The 16,435-nt window shown below is 47.2% G+C and overlaps 1 protein-coding gene, 1 long non-coding RNA gene, 4 other non-coding genes and 1 pseudogene across 7 annotated transcripts; 5 read left to right on the top strand and 2 right to left on the bottom strand.

Moving 5' to 3' along the window:
* The first annotated feature begins 745 nt into the window (after window positions 1-745).
* LOC130129040 (uncharacterized) lies at window positions 746-2,672 on the top strand. The gene is made up of 4 exons (XR_008811947.1): window positions 746-788; window positions 1,595-1,650; window positions 1,859-1,913; window positions 2,254-2,672. It is a non-coding gene; the product is annotated as an uncharacterized LOC130129040 (long non-coding RNA).
* Window positions 1,370-1,511, top strand: LOC130129426 (small nucleolar RNA SNORA16B/SNORA16A family). Its single transcript, XR_008812032.1, has one exon. It is a non-coding gene; the product is annotated as a small nucleolar RNA SNORA16B/SNORA16A family (small nucleolar RNA).
* LOC130129425 (small nucleolar RNA SNORD103/SNORD85) lies at window positions 1,691-1,777 on the top strand. The gene has a single exon (XR_008812031.1). It is a non-coding gene; the product is annotated as a small nucleolar RNA SNORD103/SNORD85 (small nucleolar RNA).
* On the top strand, window positions 2,051-2,181 carry LOC130129437 (small nucleolar RNA SNORA44). The gene has a single exon (XR_008812042.1). It is a non-coding gene; the product is annotated as a small nucleolar RNA SNORA44 (small nucleolar RNA).
* On the top strand, window positions 2,363-2,435 carry LOC130129444 (small nucleolar RNA SNORD99). Its single transcript, XR_008812049.1, has one exon. It is a non-coding gene; the product is annotated as a small nucleolar RNA SNORD99 (small nucleolar RNA).
* Window positions 2,673-3,165: 493 nt separating the features above from the next.
* Window positions 3,166-15,923, bottom strand: ctps1a (CTP synthase 1a). Of its 2 annotated transcripts, XM_056298254.1 has the most exons (19): window positions 15,669-15,923; window positions 14,808-14,989; window positions 14,504-14,674; window positions 14,288-14,388; window positions 11,104-11,220; window positions 9,834-9,917; window positions 9,650-9,730; window positions 9,414-9,565; window positions 6,505-6,637; window positions 6,298-6,386; window positions 6,102-6,196; window positions 5,850-5,912; window positions 5,568-5,611; window positions 5,380-5,476; window positions 5,255-5,310; window positions 5,054-5,150; window positions 4,797-4,941; window positions 3,880-3,976; window positions 3,166-3,489 (listed from the first exon to the last, which is right to left on the bottom strand). In XM_056298254.1, exons 2-18 carry the CDS (start codon window positions 14,974-14,976, stop codon window positions 3,892-3,894), a joined length of 1,779 nt encoding a protein of 592 aa, XP_056154229.1. In that variant the 5' UTR covers window positions 14,977-14,989; window positions 15,669-15,923; the 3' UTR covers window positions 3,166-3,489; window positions 3,880-3,891. The 2 variants fall into 2 exon arrangements, with proteins under 2 accessions (XP_056154229.1, XP_056154230.1); XM_056298255.1 differs by lacking the exon at window positions 14,808-14,989.
* The window catches only part of LOC130128315 (uncharacterized), a 47,135-nt pseudogene continuing 46,461 nt past the window's right edge, over window positions 15,762-16,435 (bottom strand).

Raw genomic sequence — 16,435 nt, 5'->3', positions numbered from 1 at the left:
CGGAGGGTTCTGAGACAAAAGCCCCGTTACGCGCGCCGCCGGGCCGCCGTGCGGAGGAGACAGGGAAGACCAGCTCGCAAAGCCTCGGCTCCGCTCTTGGGTCTGTTTGGTTTGGTTTGTGCGGGGCGACCGGGCGGTGCAGTCATGTGACTGGCTTTACCTATGGCTGCGCACACGGGATCCTAACGCTAGCGACTCCTAAGGCCGTTGAATGGGGTATTCTTGTTATTACGGGCTTATGTTCTCAGCCGGAAACGGGGTAAATCCATGCGGGGGGTTTTAGGCTGCTGGTGTCGAAAACACGAGATTAGCTCCGCCGGAGGAACCCGCAGATTTAAGTGTGGAGCAGCCACGTGAACCGTAAGAAAAGTCGGGGAGGAATCGATTCTGGTGAACCCGTGTGTGTGTGGGGGGGGGGGCGGGGGAGGTTACACATAGCTGTCCGTGGTACTGAAACAGGTTTGTGGTCAACTTGTAGCGAATCCGAGTCCGGTTCCGTCAGGACAGCTCTGTGTCTTCAAACGCGCTACGTGTGCGCCAATGACCGCGGCATGGATCTGTTTTTAAAAGTACCGATCCCAGCTGTAGTGTGACAAAACAAAAACAAGCGAAAATGGGTTAAAAGGATTTAAAACTTCATCTCCCGTCATGCAATTCGTCCACGTGATACTTGCGGGCCAATTGGCGAGCAGTAGGATGACGCAAGGCTATATAAAGTGGCAGAGCGCCGTTTTCGCTCTCTTCGACTTTCTGACGGCTCGGGTGGAGAGAAGTCTCTCAAGACTCCGGTAAGATCGTGACTATTATGGGAAAGAAACATTTAGTGTAGCGTTATCTTTAAGTTAAGGGGGTTGTCTTTCCACGTACGAGTTGGATAACCTGTAAACGCCCGATTAGTTTGAGAATTGTATTGAGTCACACTACCAAATATTGGCTGTTAGCCTTCTTTGGCATAGTTAGCCTTCTTTGGCTTAGTTAGCCTTCTTTAATACTGCGTGAAATCTGTTTCCCAGATCAAAAAAGGAAAAGCCTAACGTTGAAGCCTGGAAACATTAATGGAAACCCCTCCGTTTACATCAACGTGCCACTATATATAAGTGGCAGCTTGTGCGCTCGAAGCTATGTGTTTGGGAAAACCTTGGCTAATAATTTGAGCTAGCTAGTTAAGCTAAATGCCTGTTAGCCACGTGGCGTTGTCTCCACCGACACTTACGCGTTTCAGATGGCGAAAACGTTGTGAAATGATGAGTAGTTATAATGTTAACCGCTTATATTTGTAATTCGAGAACATGGAGGGTAGTGACAGTTTATAACGACTTGGTCCAGGGTGCGGCCTTGTACTGAAGGCCCGGTCCCGACGCATGTGACCACCGGCTCCTATCGAAGCCGCTCCTGCTCCTCCACCGTAGCAGGGGGCGGTCAAACGGACGCCGAGATCGTCCTCTTTCACCGACGGTCGCTGTTCAGTTCTCAAATAACTGTCTTCAGCAACATTAAGGGGAAGGACAAATTCTTTGTTGGTACATATGCTTGTTAAATCCAGGGATCTGCAGCCCACTCGGCTGATGTATAAATACTTTTCTCCGATCTCTAGGTGTGAAAAGACGATGCGAGTGCGCGGAGACTTAACCGGGACTGCATGGAGCAGAGGTAAGGTGGCTCGGCTATAACCTGCAACCCTTCCAGTTGGCTTGGCCATGATGACACACTTGCCCTCACTGAGAGAGCTGTCTCTATAATGAGAAACTACTTTGTACTCAATTTTCACTGAGCCACAACTGAGAAATTGAGATCAAGATGAGCATCGCCTGACCCTAGAATCCCTAAGAATTCAGTTCTTCCCCCCCCCCCCCCATAGGTGATCCATGTGTCAAAGAGGAAACTAAACCTGGATGAAAAGACTTGCACTGCAGGTGAGGGATATTGCAATTTTTTTTCCCGGTTTAAATGTGACCATCTTATGGTCACGAACTTGGCGCAGTCATCTAGATTTGTCTATATCAAGTGTGGGAACGTTTTAAGAGACCACACATCTAGTGAGTAAAAATGGCAGCATGCTATCCTAAGGACCTGGGCTCTGATTGTAGCTGCAGGTTCTCCAAGTGCATGCCAGAAAAAATGGGTAGTCTTTGCCTGCTATGGCTCCTCTGCCAATGGCAGCCACTCTACTGTCCAACAATCAAATTTAGTAATAGAAACTCATTTCTACATGCTGCTTAGCTACATGTGATTTTAACGAGGTCTATCCCACAGGCACTACACTGCATAGGAATTGGAGTTCAGGCTCGTCACTGAAGTTGTACAGTGGACCACACTGTGGTCCTTCCCAGGTATGTCAATTTTGGTATTGTGGGGTTTTTTTTCTGATCAATGATGACTTATTGTCAAATAAGGACTGTTGGATGAAGCTTGCGGATATGGGACTGAGATCAGCACTCTGTTTTGTGTGTTATGTAGTGTCTTGGTCCACTCTAATGGCAGTTTTTCTCATGCAGGGATCTCAAATCTGCAGCAAGTGGTGACTATGGGCCAGTGTCTCGAGATGCGAGACTCCGACATGGCTCTCTGGAATGTTTTTCCACTGCTGACTTGGTGTACTATTATTTTTAAATATTACAGTGAAAGGCAGGCAAGAAATGGGAGTGGTATGATACGCAGCTAGTATCGAACCAGCGACCATGTGGTATGTGCTGTAACAGGCGCCCGACTTGGAGATGGAACTAATTTGTGATATACAAATAAAATTGACTTGAATTCAAGGTTGGTTGTCAGGTGATGTCCGTATTTTTTTTTCTTCCATTTTATGTAGTAGAACTTTGCATTTACAAGTCGAATGAGATGGGCGGCACGGTGGCTAGCACTGTTGCCTCACAGCAAGAGTAGGTCATGGGTTTGAACCCCAGGACCTTTGTGTGGAATTTGCATGTTAAGGTTGACACTCCTGTCTGATCCCCTGACCAAGGTTTAGGAAGAGAGAGTTGGCGGCTGTACACAGCTAGCATGGATTAAATGCAGTGAATTGTATGTATAAGCATCTTGTAGCTGTCAAATCAGACTTGAATATAATTAAACTAAAGCTCAACTTGTGTTCTGAGACTTATTTCCAAGTTAACAGAGGTAAATGTTGCAATGGTTAAAACATGTTCGTAATCTGAACACCCAGTTAGGACATGGAAGTTTATTTTGCTTAATCATGTGTAACGCATTACAAAGTACATACATAAAGGAGAATTACTCAAGGCATACAACTGAATTGCAGTGCTGACCACTAACCGTTTGGGCACTTAAACCCAAGGATGAATGCCATCAATGCAGTTGATTCCTGATGTCGCTCATGGACAACCATCAGCATAGACTGCTACGTTTCTGTAACTGACCTAGTAACCAGCGGTGCTGAGGAAAGTCTGACCATGCTTAAGCAAGCTTCAAAATAATCCCATGATGTAAGGACCTCCCTTTGCTTGCTTCTAGTCGTGGAATTTTCTCCCCCTGCAAGATGTATTTGATTAGCTTGCAAATAAATGACTTGGAAATGTAAAACTGGGTTACAACTGTTCTAGTACACCAGTTAAGACCTACATGAACAGGTAGACTGCAACCCAAATCTGGTAGGGAGGAATTGGCACACAGGGATGAAAGTTAAGTATCTGAAGCATTACTAACAAGTCTTAAAATTGTACAAACAATGGGAAGCAGCAACAATGAACACTTCCTCCATTTTGTATTTACTGCGTCGGGGTCAATCCTGCCTACTCCCCTCCTATTGGTTGCACATCAGCGGTTTATAGGACACTTTCACTGCAAGAGGAAGTGGATGTATTTGGCGCGCCATCATTTTAATTTGTGCATTTTAGTAAGAGTAATGCATCACTTGCTTACCTTGTGCAGAGGTCACTCCTGAGAGATGGAAGGCAATTTTAACTCCGATATCTCAAAATCTGGAGTACTGCTACCACTCCGATCACTGTATGTGTCTCTGTAAAAACAAGTCAAGTCAATTTTATTTATAAAGCCCAATTTCACAAATTTGCCTCAAGGGGCTATACTGCAACACAACATCCTGCCCTTAGACCCTTGCATCGGATAAGGAACTCCCTAAAAAACAAGAATCCCAAGTCTAATACTGCTGGATTGTCCATCCATCCATTATCTGAACCGCTTATTCTGCTCTCAGGGTTGCGGGGATGCTGGAGCCTATCCCAGCAGTCATCGGGTGGCAAGCGGGGAGACACCCTAGACAGGCCGCCAGGCCATCACACAGGGCCGACATACAAACACCCACATATTCATACCTAGGGACAATTTAGTACGGCCGACGTGTCTTTGGACTGTGGGAGGAAACCGGAGGAAACCCACGCAGACACGGGGAGAACATGCAAACTCCACACAGAGGACGACCCCCAAGGTTGGACTACCCCGGGGCTCGAACCCAGGACGTTCTTGCTGTGAGGTGACCACACTAACCACTGCGCCACCCCCGCTGTATTTTGATGGTGAGAAATAATGTATGGAACATTATAATCAAGATAGATTCAGCGTTGGAAAGCTTGACCACTGTTTTTTGGACCTGGGTATACAAGACATACATCCCTATTTACCCTACACAACTTTCTTTTACAAGCTGACTTATGGAAAGCACTCATTAATGTGAATCTTCCCAAAATGCACCATGTATATGCATGTAGATCACCCAGTTAATCCATTTCGGTTCCCTGCTGTGTAGATGCTGCTCTGTATACTCCTATTCCTGCATGTATGAAATGAAAGAGAATACTGATGTAATGTTGCCTGGTTACCGTGGAGACAGACGGCAGCCCTTCTGGAGGTAGCCCTGCAGTTTCCCCGCAGCAGCAAGCAACAGACCAAAGTATGGCGGAGATGGTTTGATGGGACGCGAGGTGAATTCAGGGTGGTACTGCACCCCAACAAAATATGGATGATCTGAGAACAGAATGTCATTTTTAACCATCTGTATAAAATGCATGAACATTTCTTGCGGCATAACTACACTATAATTTTCAGTGGTGCCAATTCATTGCTCCTCCTTACTTACCATCCAACTCGATAATCTCCATTCTTTCCCCCTCGACATCTTGGCCTACAAAGCGGAAGCCCATCTCTTCAAAATGATTTTTCAGTTCGGGATTGACCTGATGTTAAGAGAACAGCGAAAGCTTGGTGTAAAAAATAAAGCTATACCAATACAACTGTCCAAGTGTTTGTTAATAATGTACATGCTGGATACTGGACAAACCTCAAACCGATGTCTATGCCTTTCATCAACGTGTTCAGCATCTCCATAGAGTTTACCTAAAACACAGAGTAGATGTTAGTACAGAGAAGGGCATGTGGAATAGTGCAGTATTAACTTTTTCTTACGCAATATGCTGTTGTTGGTCTTGAAAATGGTCCTCCTCTTTCCCAGCCTCATGGTCCCACCCATTTGCCCAGGGTTGTGTTCTGGCATATCAATAACCTAGCCAGGTAAGATTCAAAGATCTCATATTGATGGACAAACTCCAGCTTAGGCCACAACTTCACATCTAATGCATTTTTTAATAGCTTACCACAGGATGCTTTGATTCTGGGTCAAATTCTGTGGAGTTGGCATCTAGGAAAGTGAAAAGGTGAGACGTGCAGTTTAAGATGCATGTAAACATGCTGGTAGGCACTTGGCTTTCGGGGCTTATATTTACCAGCACTACTAAAGGACAGACTTGTTACACTCTGTTCTACCTCTTAGAAAGGATCCAAGGGATCCAGGGAATATGAAATCAATGTCTCATGGGAAACAAATCAACTGAATACAGTACCGCTTGAGTTTTGCATGGAGAAGAAATTAAGTTTACCTTTCCAGCCCAGTGTGGTCCTTGCAAATTCACATACTGCCAACTGCATTCCAAGGCACACTCCTGCAGAAACACAAATGTCTGGGAGGTCATTTGTCTGCTCCATGTTACTGAAGCTAGCATCATTTCATGATCTTTATCACCATCTTCCTCAGTGTGATGGGAAATAAGAGTTTGCTATTATTCAGTTTGCAGGATTGTGACCTACTGTATTAAACCATTCTGATCATATCTGTCATGTCAATATCATACCTAGAAAGGGCTTTTTCTGCTTCCGTGCCCAGTTAATGGCATGAATCTTTCCTTCAGTTCCTCTGATGCCAAACCCTCCTGGAACCAGGATGCCACTGTGAATGGATAAGAACAGGTAGAGGCCTAGTTTAGCTCCCATAATAAGGTGGCTTCTCATTCATCGAGAGCCTCACCACAACCCCAAAAAATAACTCACTCAGCACTGCAAAGTTTCTGCCATGCCTCATGGTACTTCACTGGTTCCTCCTGCAGAGTGTCTGGTTCCAGATCAGCAGAGTCAATATACTAAAAGAGAGAACAACATAAAAAACATCGCTACATATTTTTGTACTTCTGACCCAAAACAAGACACGACAGCAGGTGGTGACCACAACCACCGTGAGAAGAGAGATACTGATGTTACCTTAACCTCCAGCTTGTGACTAATGGCCAAAGCTGAATGCTCCAGAGCTTTGATGACGGAGGCGTACGAGTCGGAGAATTTCGTGTACTTCCCAACCAGCGCTATAGAGCAGTGTTCTAAGAGTCTGTCTGACCTGAAAACAGTAAATCAAAAACACACACACAGGCACATTAATAACTCATCCAGGAAAAGGGCTTCTTAAAGGGAAAATTCACCAATCTTCAACCTTATCGCTCGATATCTATCTGCAACGGGGAGAAAAAAATCTACGGTTGTTCCTGACCGTTTCTGCATCTCTGGCGGCAGTGAAACTGAGATTTCTTTTTTTTTTTAAACAGGCCACAGAGTGATGTATTGTGAAGTCATCTGGCAGCACATCCTCATTCTCTCGGTTAACCTACATTTCGGATGGTGGAAATGACGTCCCATAACAATAGTGCAGAGGATTTTATGAATGACGATACAGAGGCTTATGCACAATGCATTCTGGTACATGTAGGCACTGTGGGAAAGACTGTGAGCAGGAAAACACTGATTTCTCCATCAGCATAGTATGCAATGAGACTTTATTGCTTCAGTCCACTACATTACTCATCAGTACTGATTGCACATACACAAACCCATCCATCCATCCATTATCCGAACCGCTTAGCCTGCTCTCAGGGTCGTGAGGATGCTGGAGCCTATTCCAGCAGTCATTGGGCGGCAGGCGGGGAGATACCCTGGACAGGCCGCCAGTCCATCACACAGGGCACACACACACACACACATTCATACTTAGGGACAATGTAGTACGGCTGATTCACCTGACCTACATGTCTTTGGACTGTGGGAGGAAACCGGAGCACCCGGAGGAAACCCACCCAGAGGACGACCTCCAAGGTTGGACTACCCCGAGGCTCGAACCCTGCCCTGACAAGAATATGCAACACTTCCTGTTTCGACCGCAGCCTAGAGGAAGTTGTTCCTTTATAACTAACATTTTTTGGACAGTCAAAATTCTTTTAAGAACTTTTGATTATGTTGCTGCTCGATCTGAGTAAACCATAGATGTGCGTCACGCATGTGCAAGCATAAATGGTTTACCCAGCTTCATTATATTATGAAAATAAAGACAGAGGTTATTACATTGGACATTGTTTCTGCTCCTGGTGTGGGAAGATGGCAGCGCAAATTCACATTTGCGGCGGCCTCATCCAATACTGTCCATGCAGTGTCTTTGTCCACGTCTAAGTTTTGTCTTCGTTTGATGGCTGTGAGAGCTGGTGCTGGATCGGCTGGGAGAGCAAGGCAGGCTAAGCTAACTGCTAGCCCATGCAGACTGGCAGTTCTGATAACACCGAGGGCGGTCTGGCGGCGGCCTCACCTGGCATTTCCTGTGGTGTTTTTGATGTTGTCGTGTGGAGTGCGGGGAGGGGTGTCGAGGATGTCTGGCTGGGAGAGCTGGCGCTGGATCGGCTGGGAGAGCTGGGTGTGCTTCGTCCGGTGGGCCCGGCGGGGACCACGGCCCCTGCCTGGAGCTGCGCCCAAGGAGGAAACACTGAGGGCGGTCTGACAGGACGTGGAAGCGGGGCGGGCTAAGCTAACTGCTAGCCCATGCAGACCAGCCGTTCCGACAGTCATTCGGGCTGGCGTTCACTCCCTTGGACAGTGATTTTTTTGTTGTTTAGTTTGGATATATGTGTTAGTTTGGGTATGTGTGTTAGTTTGGATATGTGTGTTCTTGTAGTTTTCGGGTGTGTTTTTGTCTTTGTGTTGTACTGCTGTGGGCTGGGGGAAATGGCATTTTGTTTCATTTCATGTACACAAGTGCGTGAAGTGAAATGACAGAGTGTTCCTGATCCCTGATTATTTTTGGTTCACTCCAGTGTTCCTCCAGTTCTCTTGTGTTGAGATCTGCAGTAAATGACTTGCTCACTTGCCAAATACGATCAACTTCTCATTTAATTTTAAGGCTCACACAGGAATACACAATGTTTTGACACTGTCCCTGCCCTAAGTCAGCCGTAGATGTGAGTCGAGCATGCATGCACATAGCTGACTCAGATCGGGCAGCAACAAAGAGCAGCATTGGTTGAGCAAGCTAGAGAGTGAATGAAGAGAGGGAGTGACGGTAGCGAGAACAAACGTTTATCAAAGGTTTATGCAGGGGTGGGCAATCTTATCCAGAAAGGGTTGGTGTTAGTGAAGTTCTTGTTCCAACCAAGCAGTTACACACCTGATCCCACTAATCAACCAGTAGAGTCTTTGCTGAGGAACTTGATTAGGGGAGACAGGTGTGTAACTGCTTGGTTGGAACAAAAACCTGCACCCACACCGGCCCTTTCTGGATAAGATTGTCCACCCCTGGTTTAGAGTCACCGCCACCACACGGTTCTTGATCATTCAGTCATAACTGTGCAAAACGTTTTTAGGCTGATAGGCCCAGTAGTATGCGAGATAGGCCACATACAGACTCACACACACACACACGAGCGCACACACATGACCAAAAGCAATGTGAAAACTACATGAAAAACAGAAATATAAGGCTTCAATTCAATGAGACCTCAGTCCTGGTTGAAGTCAACATTTCTGCGTGATTACAATACATACATTTCCTATAGATAATGTGCAAACATTGAGCCCCAGCGTGGAACTCTTCCATAGGTGGGCAGTCTCAGATGTCTTTTGTCCAGTTACTTCACATATGCAAAGTATGAATATTACTACGCTCACTGAAAAGAAGAGACTCTGATCCAAAGCAATCATTCCCCCTTTCTCGCCTGTTCTGATAACAGTCACCCCACGAAAAGTTCTCCTGCTGAGCATTTTTCGAATATGAGAAAAGGGTGGAGCACAGCTTATACCGAGTAGGGTGGTGTAATGTTACCCTTGAAAGACCACTGACCACCCAGGGGCTCACCCACCTGTCAGACATCTCCTTCCATTTGGTGAGCATCTTCCGAGGTCGTGACTCTATTGGCATGTTAAGCCGCCGACTAAGGTAGCCGACCACCCCTTGCTCTTCAAGGAGCAGAGGCACTCTGTAGATGGAGGAGACATCGTGCACACAGATGACCTGAAAGGAAGCGCATATTAAGCACCTGAAGGAATGTCTCACTTTCAGAAACGACCACATTAAATCAGTTGGTCAGTACCCTACCTGTTCAGGCTCTACATGGCAGAACATGGATATCTTTTCCTTGACAGAATTATCCAGTGCAGTGGAACAGCGACACATGATCTGGCAGGGGAAAAAATGTTACACCAAGTCACATCCAACTGGAAACCCAGATAACCAAGATGTAACATCAAGCATACAGAGATGTGTATTGTAGGGAACTCACCAGATCAGGGGACAACCCCAGGCCTCTTAGCTCCCGGACACTGTTCTGTGTAGGTTTTGTCTTTTGCTCTCCTGTTGCACTGGGCTGGATTAGACCACGGAGGAATCAAGCAAAATAAAATGACCATGTTCAGTTTCAGGGTTATAAGGGAAACCCTACTATTTGCAGGTAACCTGCAGTCAGTGCTTTGGGGACAATAAGCATGCGATACAAAAATGACTATCAGGTTGAATGATAACAGGGCTGCTTTCAGACACGACACGACTTGCACTGCACTCGCCGCTGGGTTCAGCATGCATCCTTCAGACACAACACGGTTTGTGCTGCAGTGCGGTGCTTTCAAAACTTCTAGCAGGACAACTTCTTCATTTTGTTGTTGCCAAAAACACTAAACCAATTCTCAACTAAGAAACTTTAATAGGTTGGGCGTCCGGGTAGCGTGGCGGTCTATTCCGTTGCCTACCAACACGGGGATCACTGGTTCGAATCCTCGTGTTACCGCTGGCTTGGTCAGGCATCCCTACAGGGAGCCGGATGTGGGTATGTGTCCTGGTCACTGCACTAGCCCCTCCTCTGGTCGGTCGGGGCGCCTGTTCAGGGGGAAGGGGGAACAGCGTGATCCTCCCACGCGCTACATCCCCCTGGTGAAACTCCTCACTGTCAGGTGAAAAGAAGCGGCTGGAGACTCCACATGTATGGGAGGAGGCATGTGGTAGTCTGCAGCCCTCCCCGGATCGGCAGAGGGGGTGGAGCAGCGACCGGGACGGCTCGGAAGAGTGGGGTAATTGGCCGGATACAATTAGGGAGAAAACGCCCCCCCCAAAAAAGAAACTTTAGTAGGTCTGTAGATCTATTGAGGAGGAATATTGTTAACTTTATAACAAACCTACGCTGTGTGTATCATACAGGCTGCACATACTGCCTACTTACAAGCTACCTGACTGTTGAAACACACCTGATATGCCCACTTGGTTGGAAACGTGTTTCCAAGTGAGGGCTTTCTTCTCAAGGTCTCTAGACAAACATAAACTCGTGTTGTACAATTCAGGGAATACTGACACACACAATATTAACTTTTTGCTTTCCATGCCTGGCTGGCGGCCTCATTTCTATTGACCGCGCGGTTGAACTTTGGATGCAGCACAAAGTTGGGCGCGGGGCGGTGTGCTGCGTGGCGTGGTGCGAGCCATTGGAAATAATGGGTTTCAGAGTGCAGCGGTGCCGTTGTCACGTTTTGTCTGAAAGCCCCACAAAGCTTTCAGTCTCTCACCTGTGGTACAAGGCTGACATGGATGTTACAGAAGTTCTCCCTCTTCACCTTAAACTGGAATTGCCTGAACGCTTCAATGAAAGGCATACTCTCAATGTCTCCAACAGTGCCGCCAAGCTGCAAAAAAAGCAACAAGTCCTTAACATACAAGTCCTGAATATATGTGTAACCCAGAGCAACGTACCAAGTACACAATACAAGTACACTCTCCCCTCCAATACCCTCACTGCTTGTCTCCATGATATAAAGATATGGATGACTAACAATTATCAGAAATTCAACAGCAGTGTGTGGTATCCAGGTAGCATAGCGGTCTATTCCGTTGCCTACCAACACAGGGATCGCCGGTTCGAATCCCTGCGTTACCTCCGGCTTGGTTAGGCGTCCCTACAGACACAATTGGCCGTGTCTGCAGGTGGGAAGCCGGATGTGACTTCACGCCACCGGAACTCACATTTGCAGCGGCCTCACCCAGTGGTGAGGCCACACCCAGTGGTGTGGGAAGATGGCGGTGTGAGCTTACATTTGTGGCAGCCTCACCCAGTGCCATCCATGCAGTGTATTTATATCCGCATCTGGGTTTGTGGCTTCATCTGATGGCTGGGAGAGCTGGCGCTGGATCGGCTGGGGGAGCTTGGTCTGCTGCATCCTGTGGGCCCAGGGACCACGGCCCTACTCGGAGCTGTGCCCAAAGAGGAAACACCGAGAGCGGTCTGACAGGACGCAGAAGCGGGGCAGGCTAAGCTAACTGCTAGCCCATACAGACTGGCTGTTCCGATAACACCAATGGTGGTCTGGGGGCCGCCTCACCTGGTGTTGACTGTGTTTTTAGTGTTGTTGTGTGGAGTGCGGGGAGGTGTGTAGAGGGTGTCTGGCTCGGAGAGCTGGCATTATGATCGGCTGGGGGAGCCTGGTCTGCTGCATCCAGCGGGCCCAAGGACCACGGCCCTGACCAGAGCTGCGCCTGAAACACCGAGGGCGGTCTGACAGGACGTGGAAGCGGGGCAGGCCAAGCTAATTGCTAGCCCATGCAGACCAGCAGTTCCGACAGTCATCCTAGCTGGCGTTCGCTCTCTTGGACAGTGAATTTTTTATTTTTGATATGTTGGATATATGTGTTTTTGTAGTTTTGTAGTTTTTGTATTTTTTTTCTGTAGTTTGGACATATGTGTTCTTGTAGGTTTTAGATATGTGTTTTTGTCTTTGTGTTACACTGTTGTGGGCTAGGGGAACCGATATATAAATGTTCCCGATTCCTGATGTGGGTATGTGTCCTGGTCGCTACACTGGCACCTCCTCTGGTCGGTCAGGGTGCCTGTTCAGGGGGGAGGGAGAACTGGGGGAATAGCGTGATTCTCCCACGCACCCTCTGGTGAAACTCCTCACTGTCAGGTAAAAAGAAGCGGCTGGCGACTCCACATGTATTGGAGGAGGCATGTGGTAGTCTGCTGCCCTCCCTGGATCAGCAGAGGGGGTGGAGCAGCAACCGGGATGGCTCGGCAGAGTGGGGTAACTGGCCAAATTCAATTGGGGAGAAAAACAGGGGGGGGGGGGATTTAAACAGTAGTAAAATTGAGCTACTCCTCATTGGCACTAAATCTACACCCTGAAAAACTAATATTTGCTCGCTCCCCATTGCTGGAGCCACCATACATGCCTCCACCATACCCGTCTCTGCTCAGGCTAAGAGCCTTGGTGTTATCCTAGATAGTACCCTTTCCTTTTCCTGCCGTATAAACAATGTCTCCCGGATTGTCTTTTTCCATCTTCTAAACATCTCCAGACTAACGCCCTGTTTTAACACAACACTCCACAGACGTCTAAATCACGTATTGACTACTTCAATGTGATCCTGGAAACCATCCCCACTAAACTTATTCACTGACTTCAACTCACCCAGAATTCTGCAGCACGGATTATTACACATTCAAAGCCCACTGACCATGTCTCTCCCCTGCTTATTCAATTACACTGGCTTCCTGTGTCACACTGGATTAATTTTAAAATTTTATTATTAACATTCAAAGCTCTTCATAATCTATCCCCTGCTTATCTCACAGACCACCTTCAGACTTACACCCCTGCTTATCTCACAGACCTCCTTCAGACTTACACCCCTGCTTATCTCACAGACCTCCTTCAGACTTACACCCCTGCTTATCTCACAGACCACCTTCAGACTTACACCCCTGCTTATCTCACAGACCACCTTCAGACTTGCACCCCTGCTTATCTCACAGACCTCCTTCAGACTTACACCCCTGCTTATCTCACAGACCACCTTCAGACTTACACCCCTGCTTATCTCACAGACCTCCTTCAGACTTACACCCCTGCTTATCTCACAGACCACCTTCAGACTTGCACCCCTGCTTATCTCACAGACCTCCTTCAGACTTACACCCCTGCTTATTTCACAGACCTCCTTCAGACTTACATCCCTGCTTGCTTATCTCACAGACCTCCTTCAGACTTACACCCCATCTCGCTTCCTGCGGTCTTCACCAGCAGGTCTGTTGGCACTACCAGCCATCAACCTCAGCACAATGGGTGCCAGGGATTTCTCTTATGCTGCACCCAAAATTTGGAACTCCATTCCCCGTCACATCCGCCTACTGGACACCATTACAGAATTCAAAACTGCTCTTAAAACTCAGCTTTTTAAACTAGCATACTGACTTTAACAGCATCAAATTCATCTTTCTATTTTTAACTCCTGCTGATGTATGTTCTATTGCTTATTGTGTGTTTTATTGTTGATTGCACATAAGTTTTCACTGTTTTGTTTTGTTGTGTTTGACGTGAGGTGACCTTGAGTGTCATGAAAGGCATCTTTAAATAAAATGATTATCATCATTATTAATTTCTCATATGCAAACATACTTAGCCAATAAAACTGACTCTGAACATTAGGGTACAATATCAATAATAGCAGCTCTTTCCCAGGCAAACCCTTGATTCTGTATCATGTAGGTTAGTCTTTCTTGTAAAATCGCACATGATTAAATGCTAAAGAGTGTTGCTGGAGCCATGTGATTTGGGCACGTTTATCTAAAGGGCCTTACAGTGTAACAGAAGAAGATATTTTCCTATTGTAGGCAACAAAATGAGAATGACACACCTAACCCTAGCAGAAATAGTGGTTCTGTACTTTTTGCTGGACTATGCAGCACTATAGGCTCACCTCTACAACACAAACTTGAGGTTCAACGTCATCATCATCAACAGGCACTCTGGCCTGCTTCATTACCCATTCCTGGATGGCATCTGTGATGTGAGGCACCACTGGAACGATCAAGACGACAGAAAACACACACAAAAGGACGATTGAGTTCTCATTTCAGTATCTCCATAAGGCAGATTTGCACTCTTCTAAAGGTGGTTAACAGCAGGAGTTTACCTTGCACAGTCTTGCCAAGGTAGTCTCCTCTCCTCTCCTTGTTGATGACCGACTGATAGATCTTGCCGGTGGTCAGGTTGTTGTCTCTGGTTAGCCGGATATCAAGGAAGCGCTCATAATTCCCCAAGTCAAGGTCCACCTCACCCCCATCATCCAGCACAAATACCTCACCTGAAAGGAAAACAATCATTGACGCTAGCAAGCATGGCAACTTGACCCCACTGCGTATTACATTGCCCCACTGCAATTGGCAACAAATGATTAAGACCACTGCAGTGGCATGCAGAGACAATTCAGGACATACCATGCTCATAGGGCGAAAACGTGCCAGCATCTATATTGATGTAAGGGTCTATCTTGATCGCAGTAACATGCAAGCCACATGACTTGAGGATAGTGCCCACACTGCTTGCAATGATGCCTTTGCCAATGCCCGAAATGACCCCTCCAGTAACAAGAATGTACTTCATCATAACCTACAAGGATCTGTGGAGAGAGAGAATTTAAATTTTAAAGCTACAACAACGTCATACTTAATGCTCTTCAACTCGTCATTAAGAAAGTCACCCTATGGTACTTCTGATGTTACCGTTATTGATGAGCCATTACCACGTCCTCCAGTCTGTCGGCTGGCTTTCTTAAGCGGGACGCGGAATTCTCAATTTCCCCTACTTTCCCCAAATTTTATCCACCAAATTCCTTCAAATATCTCTGAACAACACCTTGTCAACCTGCCAAAGTTAAGGGTCGATTTGGCCAGTCAAAGTTTACGGTACGCACAATCCGCCTCGCAAATTTGAAGCGCGGCTTTAGGGGGGCGCTCGTTTAGCCACACCGCAGTTAAAACGCGGGGTGGACGATTCCCGTTTTCAACTGGGCTCAAACGCCGCGCGCGCACGCACACCGCCCGCTCGCGTTACAACGGGCTAAAAAGCAAGCGAACACGATGGCGTTAACGCTAACGCGGTTAGCGTTCAGCTAGCATCGAAGCGTCGTTAGCGTTTAGGGTACAAGAGCCATAAATATCCACTACGCGAGGTCGTTGCTGACCAAAAAGGGACGTGAGCGGCGACATAAAGCATAAATATGAATGAGATGAACTTTTTATCAGCACCGTCACCGAGGCCAGATAAAGTTACCGCTTTTATTGGCTGACATGACTTACCGCCACCATGTGCAGCATCCAGTTTCAAGCCCACCGAAAATACCGCCGGGCGAGAGCCGCTCCCGAGCGCGTATCCCCGCCGACGACAACCGTTCAGAAACCCGATCCAGGTGTACGGCCGCCGCGTAGTTGCTCGGACCCCGGCTCGCCCGTCCGCCGCACTGGCTTCACACGTGCCACGGCGGAGCCGCCATCTTTAATCCGGTAGATGGCGCTCGCGCTTCGCCCCGCCCCCTCGTACGCGAGGCTAATCTCGCGAGAGCGGAGAGGGGAGCCTCGTTCAAAATGGATCTGCCACCTTTTGTTTTGGAGTCGAGTTCAACGGGTTTAAGACTCACAGAACACACGTGAGAGCTGTACGAGCGTGAGATTATTCACAGTTACAAAAAAAAAACACAAACTCGACGGGCTCAGAGACATTGAGATGATTTCCTCACATAGATTTAACCTTTTTTTTCCACATTATCACACATCTTACGCGCGTTTGGCGAGCTTATGACAAATCGGCGCAGTTCAAAGTAGCGACCGTTCACCGCTGAGACGTCACTTCCGGTGACGTAGCTCGTCGCGCGTTATCGTCGCCTATGTTATTATCGCCACGGGAGGTGGAGCAGCGAACGGGACGGCTCAAGAGGAGCTGGGTAATTGGCCGGATACAAATTGGGGAGAAAATTGGAAAAAAGGGGGACATTTTTTTTTTAAAATTATTATTATTATTATCGCCACCGAAAGTTGCCGTCTGCAGGGGGCGCTGCAGTCTAGCGGAT

The sequence above is a fragment of the Lampris incognitus genome, chromosome 18, assembly GCF_029633865.1.
Source record: "Lampris incognitus isolate fLamInc1 chromosome 18, fLamInc1.hap2, whole genome shotgun sequence".
NCBI lineage: Eukaryota > Metazoa > Chordata > Actinopteri > Lampriformes > Lampridae > Lampris > Lampris incognitus.
The sequence above is the reverse complement of the archived record's forward strand: the minus strand, read 5'-3'. Positions and strand labels throughout refer to the sequence as shown.

Coding starts and splice junctions, on each gene's coding strand:
- ctps1a (XM_056298254.1), bottom strand. CDS start 14,976: ATGATGAAGTACATTCTTGTTACTGGAGGGGTCATTTCGGGCATTGGC. Junction 9,731..9,833: donor TGGGGTTGTCCCCTGATCTG/GTGAGTTCCCTA, acceptor TTCCCCTGCCAG/ATCATGTGTCGCTGTTCCAC. Junction 5,612..5,849: donor GACCACACTGGGCTGGAAAG/GTAAACTTAATT, acceptor TCACTTTCCTAG/ATGCCAACTCCACAGAATTT.